The 18,416-nt window shown below is 36.2% G+C and overlaps 1 protein-coding gene across 4 annotated transcripts in view; it reads left to right on the plus strand.

Annotated features, from left to right (window-relative positions):
* ESF1 (ESF1 nucleolar pre-rRNA processing protein homolog) overlaps positions 1-18,416 on the plus strand; it is a 66,721-nt gene that overhangs the window by 11,618 nt on the left and 36,687 nt on the right. For 3 of the 4 annotated variants that reach the window (XM_033185575.1, XM_033185576.1, XM_033185577.1), the window contains exons 5-9: positions 229-329; positions 1,343-1,495; positions 2,799-2,913; positions 5,803-5,950; positions 11,558-11,719. In XM_033185575.1, coding sequence (XP_033041466.1) covers positions 229-329; positions 1,343-1,495; positions 2,799-2,913; positions 5,803-5,950; positions 11,558-11,719 — 679 coding nt within the window. The remainder of the gene's footprint in view (positions 1-228; positions 330-1,342; positions 1,496-2,798; positions 2,914-5,802; positions 5,951-11,557; positions 11,720-18,416) is intronic. The other variant, XM_033185578.1, reaches the window with a different exon arrangement.

Consider the following 18,416-nt stretch of genomic DNA (forward strand, 5'->3'; position numbering starts at 1 on the left):
AGCCATTTGTTTTCCAAGCCTCGTATCTGTTAGTCTCCAGCCAAAGTGATCTATTTTTAAAGAAAATTTCTCGGGATGCTCTAGCTTCCTATAGTGGATTTGGAAGTGAGTCACCCTTGCTGTTTTCATTGAGTCAAGTTGTGACTTTTAGAGTTCCTGACCTCGACAGGTCTAGATATTTGTGTAAAGGAATGTACAAATTACATTGATCCTATTTTTTCTGTTTAGATATATCCTTCAGAGTTTGGAAAGGAGAGGATGAAGGAAGAGCAAGTTCAAGGACCAGTAGAGCTATTAAGTATTCCTGAAGATGCCCCAGAAAAGGACTGGTATTAAATCACTATAGAAAATAAAACTAAACCTCATAAATTCATGTTATTAGTTCAGAATTCTGGTCATCTTGATAGTTAAAACTAAAGTTTATGCTTGTGCCATTCATGGTTAAAACAGGTTGCAAAACAGATTTAAAGTCTGTTAAAAATGGTACATTATTCCAAGAAGATTTTTGTTTGTGTATATTTATATTTCTGTATTCATGAAAATAATTATTGCAGTTTCTGGAAAACATTTCATGATTAAACTGATTTGGAGTTCTTTTGAATTCTTTCAGCCTCGTTGCTCTGAATTAGTACGTTTTGCTTTTTTTTTTGAGATATCATTGAAGCTCTGTTTGCTTTCAAATTATATGATTTTTCTTATTTGAGAATCGAATAGAAAAGTGAAAGAATGATAAAACCTTTTTTAATCATCATGGTGCAATATAGAAAATAATTTAAGATAGTTTTTAAGCCACTAGATGGAGCTATATTTACACATAATAAAAATGAGGGTTAAATAGATTTAATGACAGAAGAGAGCAGATGAAGATCTTCAAAGAATGTGTTGTATCAATGCTTTGTGTGGAACTTAAAAAAAAGGAATGTGTTGTAGTTAAGCAAAATTAAACTTATAGACTCTAAATATTTTGCAAGATCAGGAACGTCTTTGTAGCTAATGCCTTGCTAACGTTTTATAATAGAATTATCTTCATTGGTTTTACTTGAGAAGGTGGTATGTGATAGCAAAATGAAATAACTATTCTGTGAGTTAAATTATAGATAAGCACATATAATTCCCACAGGCTCCTTTCCTAGATACCATATTCCAATCCAAATACTTGTACCTTGTGAGACTAATAAGTTGAGCTTAAGTAATGTTTATAAAGACAAAGTCATGAAGGAAAGATGGCTTGGTATGAAGGCCAGCTTATAATATGTTTTTCTTGAAAGAATTACATTTATTTTTTAAAGGGAAATGTTTGTGTTTCTGTATAAGTATGCTTAATTAGTTTTTCCCACTTTAGGACCTCTAGAGAAAAATTGAGAGATTATCAATTCAAACGACTGAAGTACTATTATGCAGTAGTAGACTGTGATTCTCCGGAAACAGCTAGTAAAATTTATGAGGATTGTGATGGCCTGGAATTTGAAAGTAGTTGTTCTTTCATAGATCTAAGGTAATCCAGTGTATGTATTACCAATTTAGTCTTTTAGTACAACATAATTATAAGAAGTAAAATATTTGAAATGCTAGTGATCTCTGTTTTATATTCTAAAATGATTTTTTTTGCTTTTGGGTTAACTCTATTGCATGGAACATCACTCCTAAGAAAGAAGACAAGAAAATGCTAAAGTATTATGTATGAATCATCCCCACATCTTTTTCCTTTCAGACATATTGGCTCTGTTTTTAAGATGGTGTACCCTACACAATGATATTTCCTTGCAACTGCTTTTTAGAGCTAGGAACCAAATAAAGTTAACTTTAAAAAATGCATGGAGGAAGGGGCGGGGGAATTTGCTAACAGACTGTTATCTCTAGATCCATGCTATCCAGTATAGTAGCCACTAGTCATATTTGGTTATTTTGGTTAAATAAAACTTAAAATTCAGTTGCATAGCCATATTTCAAATAATTAATGGTTACATTTTGGACAGAGCAGATATAGAACATTGCCCTTGTCACAGAAAGTTCTGTTGGACAACACTGCTCTAAATGTAAATGACTAAATGTACAATTAGAAAATTCTAAAAAAAAAAAAAAGAAAATTCTAAGAATCAACCTTAAGCTTTCACTTGTTTTCAGTGACACCTCATGTATATGATACTTTGTATTCACAATGCTTACCCTTTAATAATTATATTTGATCTTTAAAATATGATATAGCCAACTGGGCATAGTAGCTCATGCCTGTAATCCCAGCACTTTGGGAGGCCTAAGCAGGAAGATCGCTTGAGCCCAGGAGTTCAAGACCAGCCTGGGCAACATAGTGAGACCCTGTCTCTACAAAAAATTTTAAAAGTAAAAATTAGCCAGGCATGTTGGCACATGCCTGTAGAGGATTGCTTGAGCCTAGGCCGTTGAGACTTCAGTGAGCCATGATTATGCCATGACCCTCCAACCTGAGTGATGGAGCAAGACCCTCTCTCTAAAAACAACAACAAAAACATGTAGTCAGTGACTGTGCTGTCAAGTCTGGATCTTTTTGAAATGTGAGGGACCCACATGTGCTTGCACCTGACTCATTAATTGACTCCTAATGCAAGATTTCTGTCTATACAGCATTCTTTTAAATTTAGAGGAATTACAGAGTTATAGCTTATGAATTTCAGAAATTTATACAAAGATGAATTCATTAAGAAATACACAGAGGTTATGTCTAACATTGTCTCTTAAACGTGTGTCTTTTAGAAAGTTATATGTATGGTTGTTTATCACTGCAGTGTATGTTTAAATAAATTTTTTTCTTTACGTCTTAGGTTTATACCAGATGATATTACTTTTGATGATGAGCCTAAGGATGTAGCCTCAGAAGTGGATTTAACAGCATATAAACCAAAATATTTCACATCTGCTGCAATGGGAACATCAACGGTATTTCTTAACTTTAAAAAATATGTAGCTGGACTCTATTGCTTTTTGAAGAGAGTTTGTATATTATAGCATCTTTAAAAATGGAAAGTATTAATTTTTTGTTATTATTTTTTCTTGAGACAGAGTCTCGCTCTCTCACCCAGGCTGGAGTACAGTGGTATGATTACTGCAACCTCTGCCTCGCAGGATGAAGCGATTCTCGTGCCTCAGCTGCCCAAGTAGCTGGGTTTACAGGTGTGCACCACTACACCTGGCAAATTTTTGTATTTTTACTAGGAACAGGGTTTCGTCATATTGACCAGGCTGGTGTCAAACTCCTGACCTCAAGTGATCCTCCCGCCTTGGCCTCCCAAAGTGCTCGGATTACAGGCGTCGTAAGCTACTGCTGCCAGCCTCAAAGTATTCAAAATTTAAATGTATGGGTACAGATAGAGATGAGACACAAGTGTGTCTGCATCTACCATATCTGTGAACCTATTTTCAGATTCTTGTTATGCATTTAAGCCTGTGTCAGCTACCTGCTGATATTTCTTTTTTCTCTTCTGTCTTTCCTATACACTCTTCTGTCTTTCCTATACACTCTAATACATCAGTTATTAATATCCTAGGGAATAAGGGGAAGTGGATAATAAATTACCTCGCAGCACAGTTAAACAAAACTAGTGAAGATTTAAAATAGGAGTACCTTTTTCTGCAGATATGATTCAAAACTGTAAAAAGAATTGATGTGGAATAATTAAGATATAATAAATGTCACATTAATGCTTTGTAACAAATAACCAAAAGGTTTTTGTCTATTGAAATAGTTTATTACTTAGGTGACTACCTTCTCCCTTTTCTTTTTTTTTTTTAAATACAGAGTCTTGCTGTGTCGCCCAGGCTGGAGTGCAGTGGCACGATCTCAGCTCACCGCAACCTCTGCCTCCTGGGTTCAAGTGATTCTCCTGCCTCAGCCTCCCCAGCAGCTGGGATTACAGGTGTGCACCACCACACCCGGCTAATTTTTGTATTTTTAGTAGAGACTGGGTTTCACCATCTTGGCCAGGCTGATCTTGAACTCCTGAGCTCAGGTGATCCTCCCCCCTCTGCCTCCCAAAGTGCTGGGATTACAAGTGTGAGCCACTGTGCCTGGCTCCTTCTCCCTTTTCTTTTCTTTTTTTGGAGACTGAGTCTCACTCTGTCACCCAGGCTGGAGTGCAGTGGCACAATCCTGGCTCACTCCAACCTCCGCCTCCCAGGTTCAAGTGATTCTCCTGCCTCAGCCTCCCAAGTAGCTGGGATTACAGGGGCACGCCACCACGCCCAGCTAATTTTGTATATTTAATAGAGACGGGGTTTAACCATGTTAGTCAGGCCGATCTCAAACTTCTGACCTCTGGTGATCCACCCACCTTGGCCTCCCTTCTCCCTTTTCTTTCTTCCAATAACCCTTCTGTTCACAGCTGTACTCTGCAATAGCCCCACTAGCTTCCCTCTGCTTTTCCTATGTGATAAATCACCAGGCTTCTCTGAGGAGGGACTGGTAGCAGAGAGAATAGCTGTGTCTGTCACCTGCTGCACTGTGGTGGGCACTCTATGGCATTGATTAGTTACTGGGTGTAGTAAAACTCTACCATTACATAGTAAGCAAAGTCTAAAAAATTCAGTCACATGAAATTAAAGTCATGTTATTTTCAGGACCAAAATAATGATCAGGGCCAGCCTGTCAAGCCAGCCAGTGTAGAGTTCCTGGGTCCTGGCTGTATCATCAACATCTATCCTAAGTGCCAGCAGTGGTTTGGTGGTTATCTGCTCAGGCTTAATTATCAGAATAGGGATCTTCTGAATCCTATGACTAGCTGGAATTTCTGAGACAGGTGGCAGTGATTTTAAGGATCTCAATTAATTGCTGTCTCTTGCTATCCTTGTCTGGGGAGATTGGCCTGAGGGGAATAAACAAAAACCAAGGACGTGGGATCTATCCTATGATGAAGATAAAATATCTAGCAGGGCCTTATATGTGAATAGGGGCTATGTAGAGGACAGGAGCCAGTCATCACCACATCAGTCATGTCCTAGATGAATTCATGTATCATGGAGGTTTAAGCTATTTCCAACTAATAGATGCTTTTCTCATCAGTGGTTCTTAATCTTTTTTTTAAATGGACCCCACTGAGTTTGTATTGTTTTTTCAACAGATTTCATATAGTTTGCAGATCTCCTGAAATCTTAGAACTCCGGTTGAAAAACATGTTTTCACTAATTCATAATGTTAACTTTTTTTTTTTTTCGAGATGGAGTTTTGCTCTTGTTGCCAAGGCTGGAGTGCAATGGCGTGATCTCAGCTCACTGCAACCTCTGCCTCCTGAGTAGCTGGGATTACAGGCCTCCTGATTCTCCTGCCTCAGCCTTCCTAAGTAGCTGGGATTACAGGCACCCGCCACCACGCCCGGCTAATTTGTTGTGTTTTTAGTAGAGATGGGATTTCACCATGTTGGCCAGGCTGGTCTCAAACTCCTGACCTCAGGTGATCCACCCGCCTTGGCCTCCCAAAGTGGTGGGATTACAAGTGTGAGCCATCATGCCTGGCCCATAATGTTAAGTTTTTTACCAGTACATTTTCTTAGTTTTTTTTCGCCGTAATTAATTTATACACTGGTTAATTTTTAATGCCAGTAATGGAGTATCCTGTAGATAGCAGAGAATGGGGAGAAGGTACAGATTAATAGAAATGGTTCCCTTTTCACAAGTAGAATACTATTTATTAATCATATCATTCATGCATTTGTTTTAATGTGTCTTAACTTCTAACTTACTGTTAAACATCCAGGTTAATAGTATATATTCTTAACAAGTTTGAGTTGACATTTCCATTTTCGTGTGTTATTTTTTCTTATTCGTTGGTGAAAGGTGGAAATCACTTGGGATGAGACTGATCATGAAAGAATTACAGTGCTCAACAGGAAGTTTAAAAAGGAAGAGCTTTTGGACATGGATTTTCAAGCCTACTTAGCTTCCTCTAGTGAAGACGAAGAGGAGATAGAAGAGGAGCTACAAGGTATTGTTAATCTTTTAGTGACCATTAATGGACATAGGTCTTTGGCAGTAGCTTTAAAGGGAAGGCCAAATTCTGTCTGCAAATATGCTCACATGCACAGTATTATATATACCTATAGATAGTGATTGATTTAAAAACAATATCTTTTCTTTGCCTGAATTTCTTTAATTATAAACATTTTGTTTAAAATCCCAGCCTAACCAAGCATGGCCTTCTAGACTTGTTCTAATGCATGTGGTTGCACAGTTTCCTAGTAAACCAGTAAAACAATCTTTTAGGCACCCCCCCCACCCATTTGCCTTTTTAAAAATAAGAGCATCATTTAGATTGATTAAATATTTTTACAGTCCATGTTTTCAACTAGTTAAAAAGTAGACTCTCTGTTTCTATAATTATTCCTTTGACTGCTTTTAAAGTTTTTCTTTTTGTCTTTCTGCAATTTTACTATGGTAAGTATAAGAGTAGATTTCTTTTTGTTTATGGAGCTTGAGGTTTGTTGTTGGGTTTCATTTATTTGTAGAGTGGTATCTTTCTTCAGTTTTGGAATATTCTCAGCCATTATGTTTTCAGATGTTGTTTCTTTATCCTTTTAGGACATCAACTAAATACATGTTAGAGCTCGTCATTATATCTTGCCTATCTCTACTTTTATGTTTTTAATCTGTTGTCTCTGTACTGCGTTCTGGATGTTTTCTTCTGACCTATCTTCCAGATCACCAATTGTCTTTTCAACAGTGTTAAATCTGCTGGTAGACCTCTCCATTGAGTTCTTAATCTTGGTTGTTACATTTTTTACTTATGGAGGTTGTATTTGGCTATATTTCAAGTCAGAAACACTACTTTTTATATTTTTTACTCATAGTCTCTGATAGTTTTAATATTTCATGTATTTTCAGGTTGGTGTCTTATTTTACAAGGTATTTCTCTCTTGTTTACTTGTGTGCCTAGTGAACTTTGTGTGTTATTTTGATATTTAAAGTTAAGGTATCTTTGATCAGAGAATAATTTACTTTGGTTGGTTTAGAACCACATTTCTCCAAATGTTAAGACTTAGGTTCTCTGGCTTCTGCAGGTGATTAAAGTCTGTATGAGGGCTGGTTTACTTCAGATTGACCATATCCCTGGGAGTATATCCCTCTGGGTGGCTGCTTAAATCCAAGGTACTAATTGAAATTCCCTCTTTTGTTTGGCCTTTAACCTTTGTCTTCTTGGTTCTGAAAGGCTGCTAAAACCACAGTTGAGTTTCATGGCTCTTTGTTCTGTGGATCAGGAAACAGGAAATGATCTCAGAGCAAAACAGGTCTTTAACCCTGGAGTCATCCCTCTAATATTCCCTTCTTGTTTTTGACGTAGTAAGTCTTCTCTAACTTGACAGTTCTTTGAAACTTTTCTTTCTTTTTTTAACCTCTTTGAAGCTTTATAAAATATTTAATCCAACTTAATTCCAACTTAATGTCTTCAGTGAAAGAGTTAGTCTGAAGTACTTAGCTTGCTGTTAAGAAGTTCTCAAATTATCTTTATCTTTATTCAAGTTGTTTTTGTTTTTTGAGTACTGCTGTGTCACCCTGGCTGGAGTGCAGCGGTACAATCTGGGCTCACTGTAACCTCTTCCTCCTGGGTTCAAGCGATTCTCCTGGCTCAGCCTCCTGAGTAGCTGGGACTGCGAGTGCTTGTCACCATGCCTGGGTAATTTTTGTATTTTTAGTAGAGATGGGGTTTCACCATGTTGGCCAGGCTGGTCTCGAACTCCTGACCTCAAGCGATCAACCTGCCTCAGCTTCCCAGAGTGCTGGGATTATAGGCATGAGCCTCTGCTCCTGGCCTTTTTTTTTTCTTTTCTTTTCTTTTAAATGCTTGAAATGATTAATGGTGTACAAATGACTCTTGAACAACACGGGTTTGAACTGTGTGGGTTCACTTATGCCTGGGTTTTCTTCTGCGATTGGCACCCGTGAAACTATAAGGCCAGCCCCTCTTCCTGCTCCTCCTTAGCCTACCCAGTGTGATGATGACAGTGAGGATGAAGACCTTTACAATGATCCACTTCCATATAATGCATAGGAAATATATTTCTCTTCCTTACGATTTTCTTAGTACCATTTTATTTTCTCTAGTTTATTATAAGAATACAGTGTATAATACATACACAAAATATGTGTTAACTGACTGTATTATTTGTAAGGCTTCCACTGCACAGTAGACTATTTGTTAAAGTTTTGGGAGAATCAAAAGATATATGTGGATTTTCTACTGTGCCTGGAGTTGGCACCTCTAACCTCCATATTGTTCAAGAATCAGCTGTACTTTTAAATGTATATGCTCTTTGCTTAAAATAGCTCACTTTGTGGAAATAAAGCCACAAAACCCTTTTTCCCTGTATTTGATCTGTCTCTGTTTGGAAATTGGTTGCCTGGTTGTAATTTCATGTCAACTTTTGGTTGATACTATCTGCCTAATATCTTCACATCTTCATTCTTCTTATCTAATAGAAGAATTCCCAATCATGAACAATTATAAGAGATTTAATGCTGACAGAAAGTGAAGAACCCATAAATGTTAAACGTAGATATAAGTATTTTAAATCAGCAAGAATGAATATTCTCTAATTTGTGGCTTAACATTTTTCATAGCTTTTTTGTTTTCCTTTTGTATATATATTATTTTTATAGCCTAAATATCAAATTAAATAAATCCTAAAATGTTTCTTTAGTATGACCATAGTGCGGTTAAACCTTGAGTTTCCGAGATCCCGTGATTGGTCTGTCACTGTTTCTTTTAGATTCCTGAAGACAGTGCTTCATTTTTCTAAGCTTTTCATAAAATACTACTCTTTAACAGTATGGAAAATCATGTTTAATCATTCTGGTTTCTTTGTTCAGACATCTCATTAATACAACCACATAATTGCTTAAGTATTTAATACTCTTTGAAAATGTGTATTTGCAATGGGAGTTAAGTTGGATGCAAAGGGCCTCACGTTTTTTTTAAGGCCTTAGTGGCAGATGCTTGTTAATTTTTTTTGGCATTCCAAATAACTGGATGACCATTTTATTTTTTTATTGTTCACAGAACAGCTGAGTCATTTCTGCAATTATCCTCTGTATATGTCTTTTCTCCTCATAGATATGGAGAAAGACATAATGATTTATCAGTATTTCTTTTTTATTTGTATGCCTGTATGGGCATTTAGAACTTTTCTGAAAATTCTGAATAGTTTTTCTTCACATCAGCTGTAAAATAAAGGAAAAAAAGATAACTGTTTATGTACACTTGTGAAGATTGGATACAAGTTGTTCAAGTAGATTTCTGTTTTGGGAGAACCGAACTAAATTTTAAAATGACATTTTTGACATGAGGGCAGCTAATATTGTGAATAAATAAATAAGCAATAATTTGTTAATACATTCTTATTAAGAGCTTGGGCTCTGCTGGTTTCAGTTCTTAACTTCACTGTACATAGGTTAGGTTTACTGAAGCCCCTATATTTTTCTTCCATAACTGTGAAAAGAGGATCTAATAGTACCAGGCTTATGGTTGGAAAGACTGAAATTATGTACCTTGTATCTTGTATTTTTATTTCTGAAATCTTTAATAAATAGGCCGGTCGCGGCGGCTCACGCCTGTAATCCCAACACTTTGGGAGGCTGAGGCGGGCGGATCATGAGGTCAGGAGATGGAGACCATGCTGGCTAACATGGTGAAACCCCACTCTACTAAAAATACAAAAAAATTACCCCGGCGTGGTGACGGACGCCTGTAGTCCCACCTACTCGGGAGGCTGAGGCAGGAGAATGGCGTGAACCTGGGAGTTGGAGCTTGCAGTGAGCTGAGATTGCACCACTGCACTCCAGCCTGGGCGACAGAGTGAGACTCTGTCTCAAAAAAAAAAAAAAGAAATTTAATAAATAATGGCTTTTTGTTTGAGATACACCAAGTTTTTTTAAAGCATGTAATTTTCTTCTGTATTTTAATTGATTACAAATTTACTATAATCTGTAATTTTGTACCTCTCATAGATACATCAGCATATTTGAATGCCTTAAAGCTACTGAATGTTTCTGGTTATTGTTTATAAGAGAGCATAGCAGGGTGGCTTACTGTTAGAATTATTATTTTTTCACTCCTGATATAGTATTAAGGCTTTCACAAACTAGTGTCCTTGAATTGGGAAAAAACAGAGCTACATGACTTACCCCACATTTTAGAGCTTCAGAATGTAAAATTTCAGTACTGGAAAAAAATCAGTTTAAAGTAAGCTATCAGAGACTTACCACTAAAATTTCAACCTGGAAGGAGCTTGTTTCTAGTTATGTTTTCAGAAGTAAGCTTTTAATAGAAAGAAATACTTTGCCATTTGTTAATGTGTTCCTGATGTTTTATCCATTGAATTACGGGATACATGACAGAATTCCATCCAACATTATTATTGTGGCACAAAGCACAAACAGGAAAAAAATGAATTTCAGCTGTTTGAATGAAAATAAAAGTGTGACAGGATGGAAAGAATGTCCTGGACCATTTTTTATTTATTTTAAGAAAAAAATTTATATACATATAGAAATATTTATGTAACCAGTTTTTTTCCATATCACCTTTTTAATATATAAGGACATTGATTATATGAACTTGCTGAAAAAAGAAAAAATAAATGACTTTTAAAAATTAAAAAAGATACAAGGGCAATCTGTTGACACTGAAGTTTCCCAGCTAAATGCTTAATAATGTCAGACATTTTTGGTGAGCAGTTAGCCATAGGTTATAGAGGAGAGGGACTTCATTATTCTGCTAGTAGAGTTTCCTTTACTTGAGACAGTCAGTTCAGTAAGTCTGTATGTTTTGCATTAAAACCCAGGTTTCTGATTTGTTTTTGATTTGGAGACTTGCAGTGGAAATGTAGAACAAACTTTTTGGTGTGTTTTTTTTCTTGGGTATTTGTTGCCTGTGAATTTTATACTGTTTCTTTGTATTTTAATTATTTTTATAGAACTAGAAAGTGCAAATATGAATATTTTTCCACACAGTGAAATTAATTGAAGTAACTCCTAATTCATTTTTATTCTTAATGTATTAATGAGATCGTTGGAGTAAGCGTGCTTACTCAAAAATGGAAAAGTTCCAATATTCTTAGGTTTGGATTATAAACAACTGCCTTTATCTCTTCTCTTCAGTCTGAATAGCTGAATCTGCAAACCAAATTCATCTCAACAGTATTCAGCCTACATTTATTCAGCATAACATTTTAAAGCCACTGTGCTGGATAGTGGAGGACATAAAGAGGGATAAAATGCCATCGTCATTATCTTGCAACTTATAGGAAAGAGAAGCCCAAAGATGATATGTAACTGCAGAGTTATTATCCAATATAAATTTTAATGAAAAGGGGGAATTCCCAAGCGTACTACTGTGACAGTGCCAATTTATATTGCAACTGATTTTTATTCTACATGAGACCCTAAGGTCTTTCATTTAGTTTTCAGAAATTTAAGTCTGATTTTGATATCCTGTGGTCTTAGCAGCATCTCTTAGAAGAGAGTGACCATAAGATCTGAAGACTAGAGTTAGAAGTGAATTGTTTCTGTGTATTAAGTGAACTTTTCTTTTCTTCAGGTGATGATAGAGTCGATGTAGAAGAAGATGGGAAAACAAAGAAAAGTCAGAAGGATGATGAAGAACAAATTGCTAAATACAGGCAGCTCTTGCAGGTTATTCAAGAGAAAGAAAAGAAAGGCAAAGAAAATGACATGGAAATGGAAATTAAATGGGTTCCAGGTAAGAATTAGTTACTAAATGTTTTCTCTTTTTCCAATTTCAGTATATTGAGTACATTTTAAATATGAAGGAACTGGAAATGTTTTGGTGAGGACCTTAACATTGTATTTGCATACACCATTTAACGAACTTAATGACTAGCATTTTAGACTCTTACCAGCTTATTCTTAATTGGTTTCTTCGATTTACTAACTAAAATTATTCCTGTTCATTTATCAGAGTAGCCTTTCCTAGGTTTGAGCCTGTATTCTCAAGATATAGAAACTTGAATCCAGGCACCATGTATTCAAAAGTTACTACGCTTCTTTTGAATATGTTTAATTCTTTTTTTTTTTTTGAGACGGAGTCTCACTCTGTCGCCCGGGCTGGAGTGCAGTGGCCGGATATCAGCTCACTGCAAGCTCCATCTCCCGGGTTTACGCCATTCTCCTGCCTCAGCCTCCAGAGTAGCTGGGACTACAGGCGCCCGCCACCTCCCTGGGCTAGTTTTTTGTATTTTTTAGTAGAGACGGGGTTTCACAGTGTTAGCCAGGATGGTCTCGATCTCCTGACCTCGTGATCCGCCCATCTCGGCCTCCCAAAGTGCTGGGATTACAGGCTTGAGCCACCGCACCCGGCCTGTTTAATTCTTAAGTGACCTTTTCTTCCATAACCCCCAATAGTCCTTAATTCATGAGGTTTCCCTAACACAAAATATGTAGTACATAGTCTTCCATCTTCAGTCTTGCTGCAAATAATCAAATAAATATAGCATAGTAGAGTAAAATAATACTAATACAAAACTAATTACAACCATGTCAAAGCTAAACAAAGATAAAAGCTGGGATAAATGAGATCATTCTCTAGTAAACAGCAGTTGCCCCTTTTTCATGGTTTCACTTTCTGCAGTTTGTTACCCAGTATAGTGCAATAAGATACTTTGAAAGAGAAAGAGGAAGAGAGATTATATTCATATAACCTTTATTACAGTATAATTGTTCTATTTTATTGTTGGTGTTATTTATCTCTTACTGTGCCTAATTTATAAGTTAAACTTTATCATAGCTATAGATGTACAGGAAAAAACATACTATCTATAGGGTTCAGTACTATCCACAGTTTCAGACATTCACTATGGGTCATGGAATGTATCCTCCTCAGATAGTGGGGGACTACTGTACACATTTTTTTCAACAGTGCTGGGCAAATCACCATGGACTTTTGCAGCCAATACTGTTTTTGTAGGTTACTGCTGTTTATGTTATATATATGTATAACTTTTAAAACCAGATATATTTTTGGATAAGGGTTCAGTTCTTTAGCCTGTGTTAGTCTCTAGGAGAAAGAGTACTAACCAGTTGTAGGAATACCATTGCTTAAAACTTAAAAGTGTTCTGTTATCAATTCCATTTTTATAAGTAGCATGCTTTTATAGTGGAAATAAAACATTTTTTTACATGGGTTTTTGTTTGGAAAAAAATTAGTGTATTTTGATATTTGAGGATTGACTGGCTGTTGTAGTAAATTTGCTAGGGTGGTCTGCTGCATATTCCTACAGGAATGAAGTGCTGTGTTGCAACCCATTTGTTTTAAATGTTTGGCTTTTGCAGGAAGTAGTGATGAGAACAAATGAAGTTTACTGTTGTATCATATGACAAGTGGTTGGGAGAACTCAATTGATTTGGCCTGGAGAGGAAAAGTCTAAAAAGTGATTTTAACAGCTATTTTTAAATACTTGCAGAATATGTAAATGGAGACTTAATCTCTTTTATTACCTCACAGGTTAGCAGTACTGCCACTGGATAAAAGTTGAAGGAAGGTAGCTTTTAATGTAATAATATAAAGAGGAATTATCTATGTTATTAGAATTATCTCACAAAAGAACTGAAGGCTGCTTTAAGGGGTTGAGCTCTCTGTGTCAGTAAATCTCCACAATAAGGCAACATAATCATACCACTCAGAGATGTCTGTGAAGAAATATTTTACTTGAGTCCCTTGACTTTACGATTCCAAGAAATGTTAAATTCTGTCTTTTAAGTTGAATACATTGTAGTTTAATTCTAATCTTAGAATGAGCTTACTGAATATATTTTAATATGAGCATTTTTAAATTGAAGTGTTCAGTTGTCTGTTTGAGAAAGCAGATCTAAAATAAACTGGATTGAGGTGTTCTATAGCAAATATTTCAGAAATACATAATGCCAGTTATAAGGTACAGATATATGATATAGGTTCCCACACTGAGTGGACCACATCTAGATTGCATCTTTATTAACATAATTATGAGACTGGGCACAGTGGCTCACGCCTGTAATCCCAGCACTTTTTTGGAGGCCAAGGTGTGTGGATTACTTGAGCCTCAGATGTTTGAGACCAGCCTGAGTAGCATGGCAAAACCGTTCCATCTCTACAAAAAAAATACAAAAATTAGCTGGGCATGGTGGCGCACGCCTGTAGTCTCAGCTGCTGGGGAAGCTGAGGTGGGAGGATCACCTGAGCTCAGGGAGGTTGAGGCTGCAGTTATCTGTGATCATGCTACTGCACTCCAGCCTAGGCAACAGAATGAGACCCTGTCTCAAACAAACAAACAAAACATAGTTACCTAGGGCAAATACCTAAAAGTGGTATTTACACCTGTTATCTGTAACTGGAAAATATAAGCAATGCTTACGTTTCCTGGGATAAACCCCAACTTGGTTATGATACCTTATCTTTTTGTATATTCCTAGCCTAATTTAGTAATATTTTATTTAAAATATTTGTACTTGTGGCAAAAAGGAATATGATCTGTAGTTTTCATTCTTGTATTGGTTTTTGGTATTAGGGTAATGTTGACCTTATGAAGTGAAAATGTAAAATGAAAGAGTATCATCTGTAATTCCACTATCCTAATTCAACCACTGGTTAAGAAGATTACAGTTTAATTTACCATTTCTCTGTTGTTGAATATTTGATTAGGTTTCTAGTCTTTCACTATAGTGGACCTACAACATTGAAAAAAAAAAAAAACAGGACAGATCTCAAACCCTAAAATATCAAGCTTTTCTTAAATCTCTTCATTTTCATCAGCAGCCAAGTAATTGGCTTGCTTTTTCAGGGCCTTTTAATTTTAAAAACTTTTAAAACAAAGGTGTGTTGTTCGTCTCTTCCAGCCTAGAAATGTTTCCAAGCATGCCAGGACTAGTAGAGAACAACCAGGCTACAATGAGAAGCTGATGCTAGTATTCAGGCTTAACTCACCAGTTAGTTACGTGACTTCCTTGCTCACACAGCAACTTTACATGTGCTGTAGATCAACCTGTGGTTCTCTCACAAGCTGTTAAAACTACCAGTGTCAAAACCGCAAATGTTACATCTCAGATGCCAAGTATCTGGGATGTTATAAATAACCTATAACTTTTTCCATATTTTGAATTATTTTCTTAGGATAGTTTCCCAGAAATAGAATTACTAAGAAAGGGCAGAATACTTTTTGTGTCTTTAAGTTATTGCCAAATTGCTTTCTGAAAGTGTTGTACCAGCTTATAATACCTTCAACAATCAGTAAGAGTGTCAGTTTCACAGAATTATCGTCAACATTGGATATGTATTTTTTACTTTTAATTGAATAGGGGAAAATTGATAATGTATGATGAGTTTTCGAAAGTCTTAAACTGTAATATTTTGAAGGCCCCTAATGGGGTATTGGTACATGTACGCATGCACATACAAGTGTAAAGGGCTTTTCTGTGTAAGATATATATATATACACACACACACATGATCATTGAACACACACACATGATCATTGAACAGTCTTTCTGTACCTCAGTTTATTCGTGTGGAATTTGGAACTAATAATACCTTTTTTGCTTAGAGATACTTATAAACGTTATAAACAACAAAGTACTTTCATGACGTGTGTATTTCAGTGAATTTATGTCTTAAGAAATGTGTGTTTTTGGTAACAGTTACCCTGAACCTCAGGACTTTTTTGATGTTATACTTCAGTAAACCACAGAGGGTCAGTGTGAGATTATACCATATCATTCATTGGTTCTGTAGCTTGAATCTCCAAAATATTAACCTCTTCAGGAAAATAAGTGCTCTTAATCACTAACATTTGTTATGGTTTTGTTTGATTTTTCCAAAGAAATTCTAGTTTAGACTATTTAAACTTTCTACCTTTTTACATTGGGTTATACAGTATAGTACATGAGGAGTTTAATTTCTTTTAAGGGTAAGTGTTAAGGGAACTGATAGGTTCGTGGGTATAACAACTGGAATGAACTACTCTTTCTATCAATATTTTAGTTCCTATGGAAATGTAATAATACAGTTTTATTAATTAAGATTACAAATAAGTAAAAATGTTGAATTATAGAATTTTTAAAGAAAGTTATTCTTAATTATTTTGATGTATGTGGAGCTATATTTCCTATCTCAATGCATTGCTAAAGGTATCCTGCCAACTTAACTAATGGGTAGATAAGGTGATGCATATAATTAGCCAGTTGGGCCTTCATCAAGAAATATACCTTGCTGGGGAATTTGTAATACATGTATAAATGAAGTGTAATCAGTTTTCTCTCTTTATATAACTTCCCATGTATTAATAGTCCAGTTAATCTACATAATATTTTTTGTAGATAATGCAAGCTGAATATAAACTATATATGAAATTCCATCCAGAAATAAACAAATAATGCCATGTTTCTTTGTTTATAATCTTAAAATATTAAATATGATGAAAGTCCTGTTTTTCTTAGCTATCTCTGGCTTCATAGATACTAGTGAAATGGATAGCTGGTCTTTTTTCTACTCAGCATTCTCCAGAACCCCAACTTCCCTTCATTATTCCGTCAAGTACTTACTGAACACCTACCCTGTGCCAGGAATTATTCTATACACTGTGTGAACAAAACATAAAAGTCCCTGAACTCACAGATCTTATAATCTGGTGAAGGAGAGACCAAACAGGTGACAGATATATAAGAAACATATTTGACCAGGATCTAAAGGAAGTAGAGGTCAGGGAGTGATCCTGGCCCAGGAAGACTGTGTGAGCAGAGGAAGTAGCAAAGGAGTGTCCTTGAAGCTATACTTTGTCTCTTATGTTTGAGGAATCCAAGGAGAACAGTGTGACTAGAGTGGAGGAGAGAAGTAACTGAGATCAGAGAGGTAGTTTGGAGCCAGACATGAAGACCTTGTAGGCCATTATAAAGACATGAATTTCTGTGACTGAGATGAGAAACCACTGGAGAGTTTTGAGCTCAGGATCAGTCAAATCTGACTTTTATGTTTAACAGGATCACTCTTGCTGCTATAGATAAGTAGATTTAAGTGGGGGGCAACGACCAAATTGGGGAGATCAATCAAATGGCTGTTGGAGTAATTTTCAGATAATGAAGCTTGTGGATGGAACATGTTTGCAAGGGAGCATCAAGAATTCTTTTTTTTTTTTTCCATACATTGAGCTCAAGATGCCCGTTGATACCTAAACAGACATGTCAAGGAATCAGTTGGGTATACAGTTAAGAGTACAGGGCTGGTGGAGATATAAATTACAGAATCTTCATTGCATAAATCTCTGAAAGTGAATAAGAACAACCAGGTAGTGAGTATAGGTAAAAAAAAAAAAAAAAAAAGGAAGGTTCAAAGGCTGATCCTTGGAGCACTCTGGCATCTAGAGGTAGAGGACTTGAGCCTGGACCATTCCGAGCAGCTGGAGAGGCCATCAGAGAAGCAGGAATTCAGAATTGTGGGGCATTCTGCCTGCCAATAAAGTAGGCATTTCAGTGAGAATATGGGTCAATAAAATGCAGACTGAGAATGACCATTGGATTTAGCAGTGTGAAGCTCACTGGTGATATCGAATGGTTTTTGTGGGATGATGGGGAATGAAAGTGAGTAGTATGGTTTGAAGGATGGGAAGAGAGGAATTGGAGACAGTAAATACAGGCAACTCTTTTACTAAAATATTTGATAGAAAGTTGCAGGCACCATGACACTTTTAAAAAAAGCACTTCAAAACGTAACTTCCAAAAACTAAGACATGCTTCCATTATAAGCATGATGCCATTTTCACTCCAAGGGAATTGGTCAGAACTTTTAAAATAACCAGATGTTTAAAATTTTGAATCGAGTATAGGAGAGGGCATTAAATGGAAAACCTGAACTTAAAATAAATAAGCTAAAAGAATTTGTAGTTTGCCTCAGATTTTGGTGGTTGGGAGGAAACCAAGTCACAGTGCACTCTTGTAACTTGTAAGAAGTCACAGAGCTAGTAAGTGGCTAGAATTTTAAAACCTAAGCGTGAGCTCCTTCCTTGAATCATCCAGTTAACAGATTGACTCTGAAGAGTTTGTAAGGCAATAAGCTATAACTTCATCCTGTGCAAAAAAGATTGGAGTGATGTTTGAAATGTGTAAAATAAAAATGAGAAGCAGTTAGAGTTATCTAAAAATGATGCTAATGCATTTCCTCCATATGATTGCTGCTTATTTTCTCAGTGCTTCTTGAATTATTTGGTAGACTGTTTTCTTTCTTAATAATATTGATTTTTATTTTATTTTATTTTATTTTATTTATTTATTTTTCGAGACCTTCCCCTGTCTCCCGGGTGGGAGTGCAGTGGCGCTATCTCGGCTCACTGCAACCTCCGCCTCTCAGGTTCAAGTGGTTCTCCTGCCTCAGCCTCCGAAGTAGCTGGGACTACAGACGTGGGCCACTATGCCCA

The sequence above is a fragment of the Trachypithecus francoisi genome, unplaced genomic scaffold (assembly GCF_009764315.1).
Source record: "Trachypithecus francoisi isolate TF-2019V2 unplaced genomic scaffold, Tfra_2.0 Lachesis_group21, whole genome shotgun sequence".
In the NCBI taxonomy this organism is placed as follows: Eukaryota; Metazoa; Chordata; class Mammalia; order Primates; family Cercopithecidae; genus Trachypithecus; species Trachypithecus francoisi.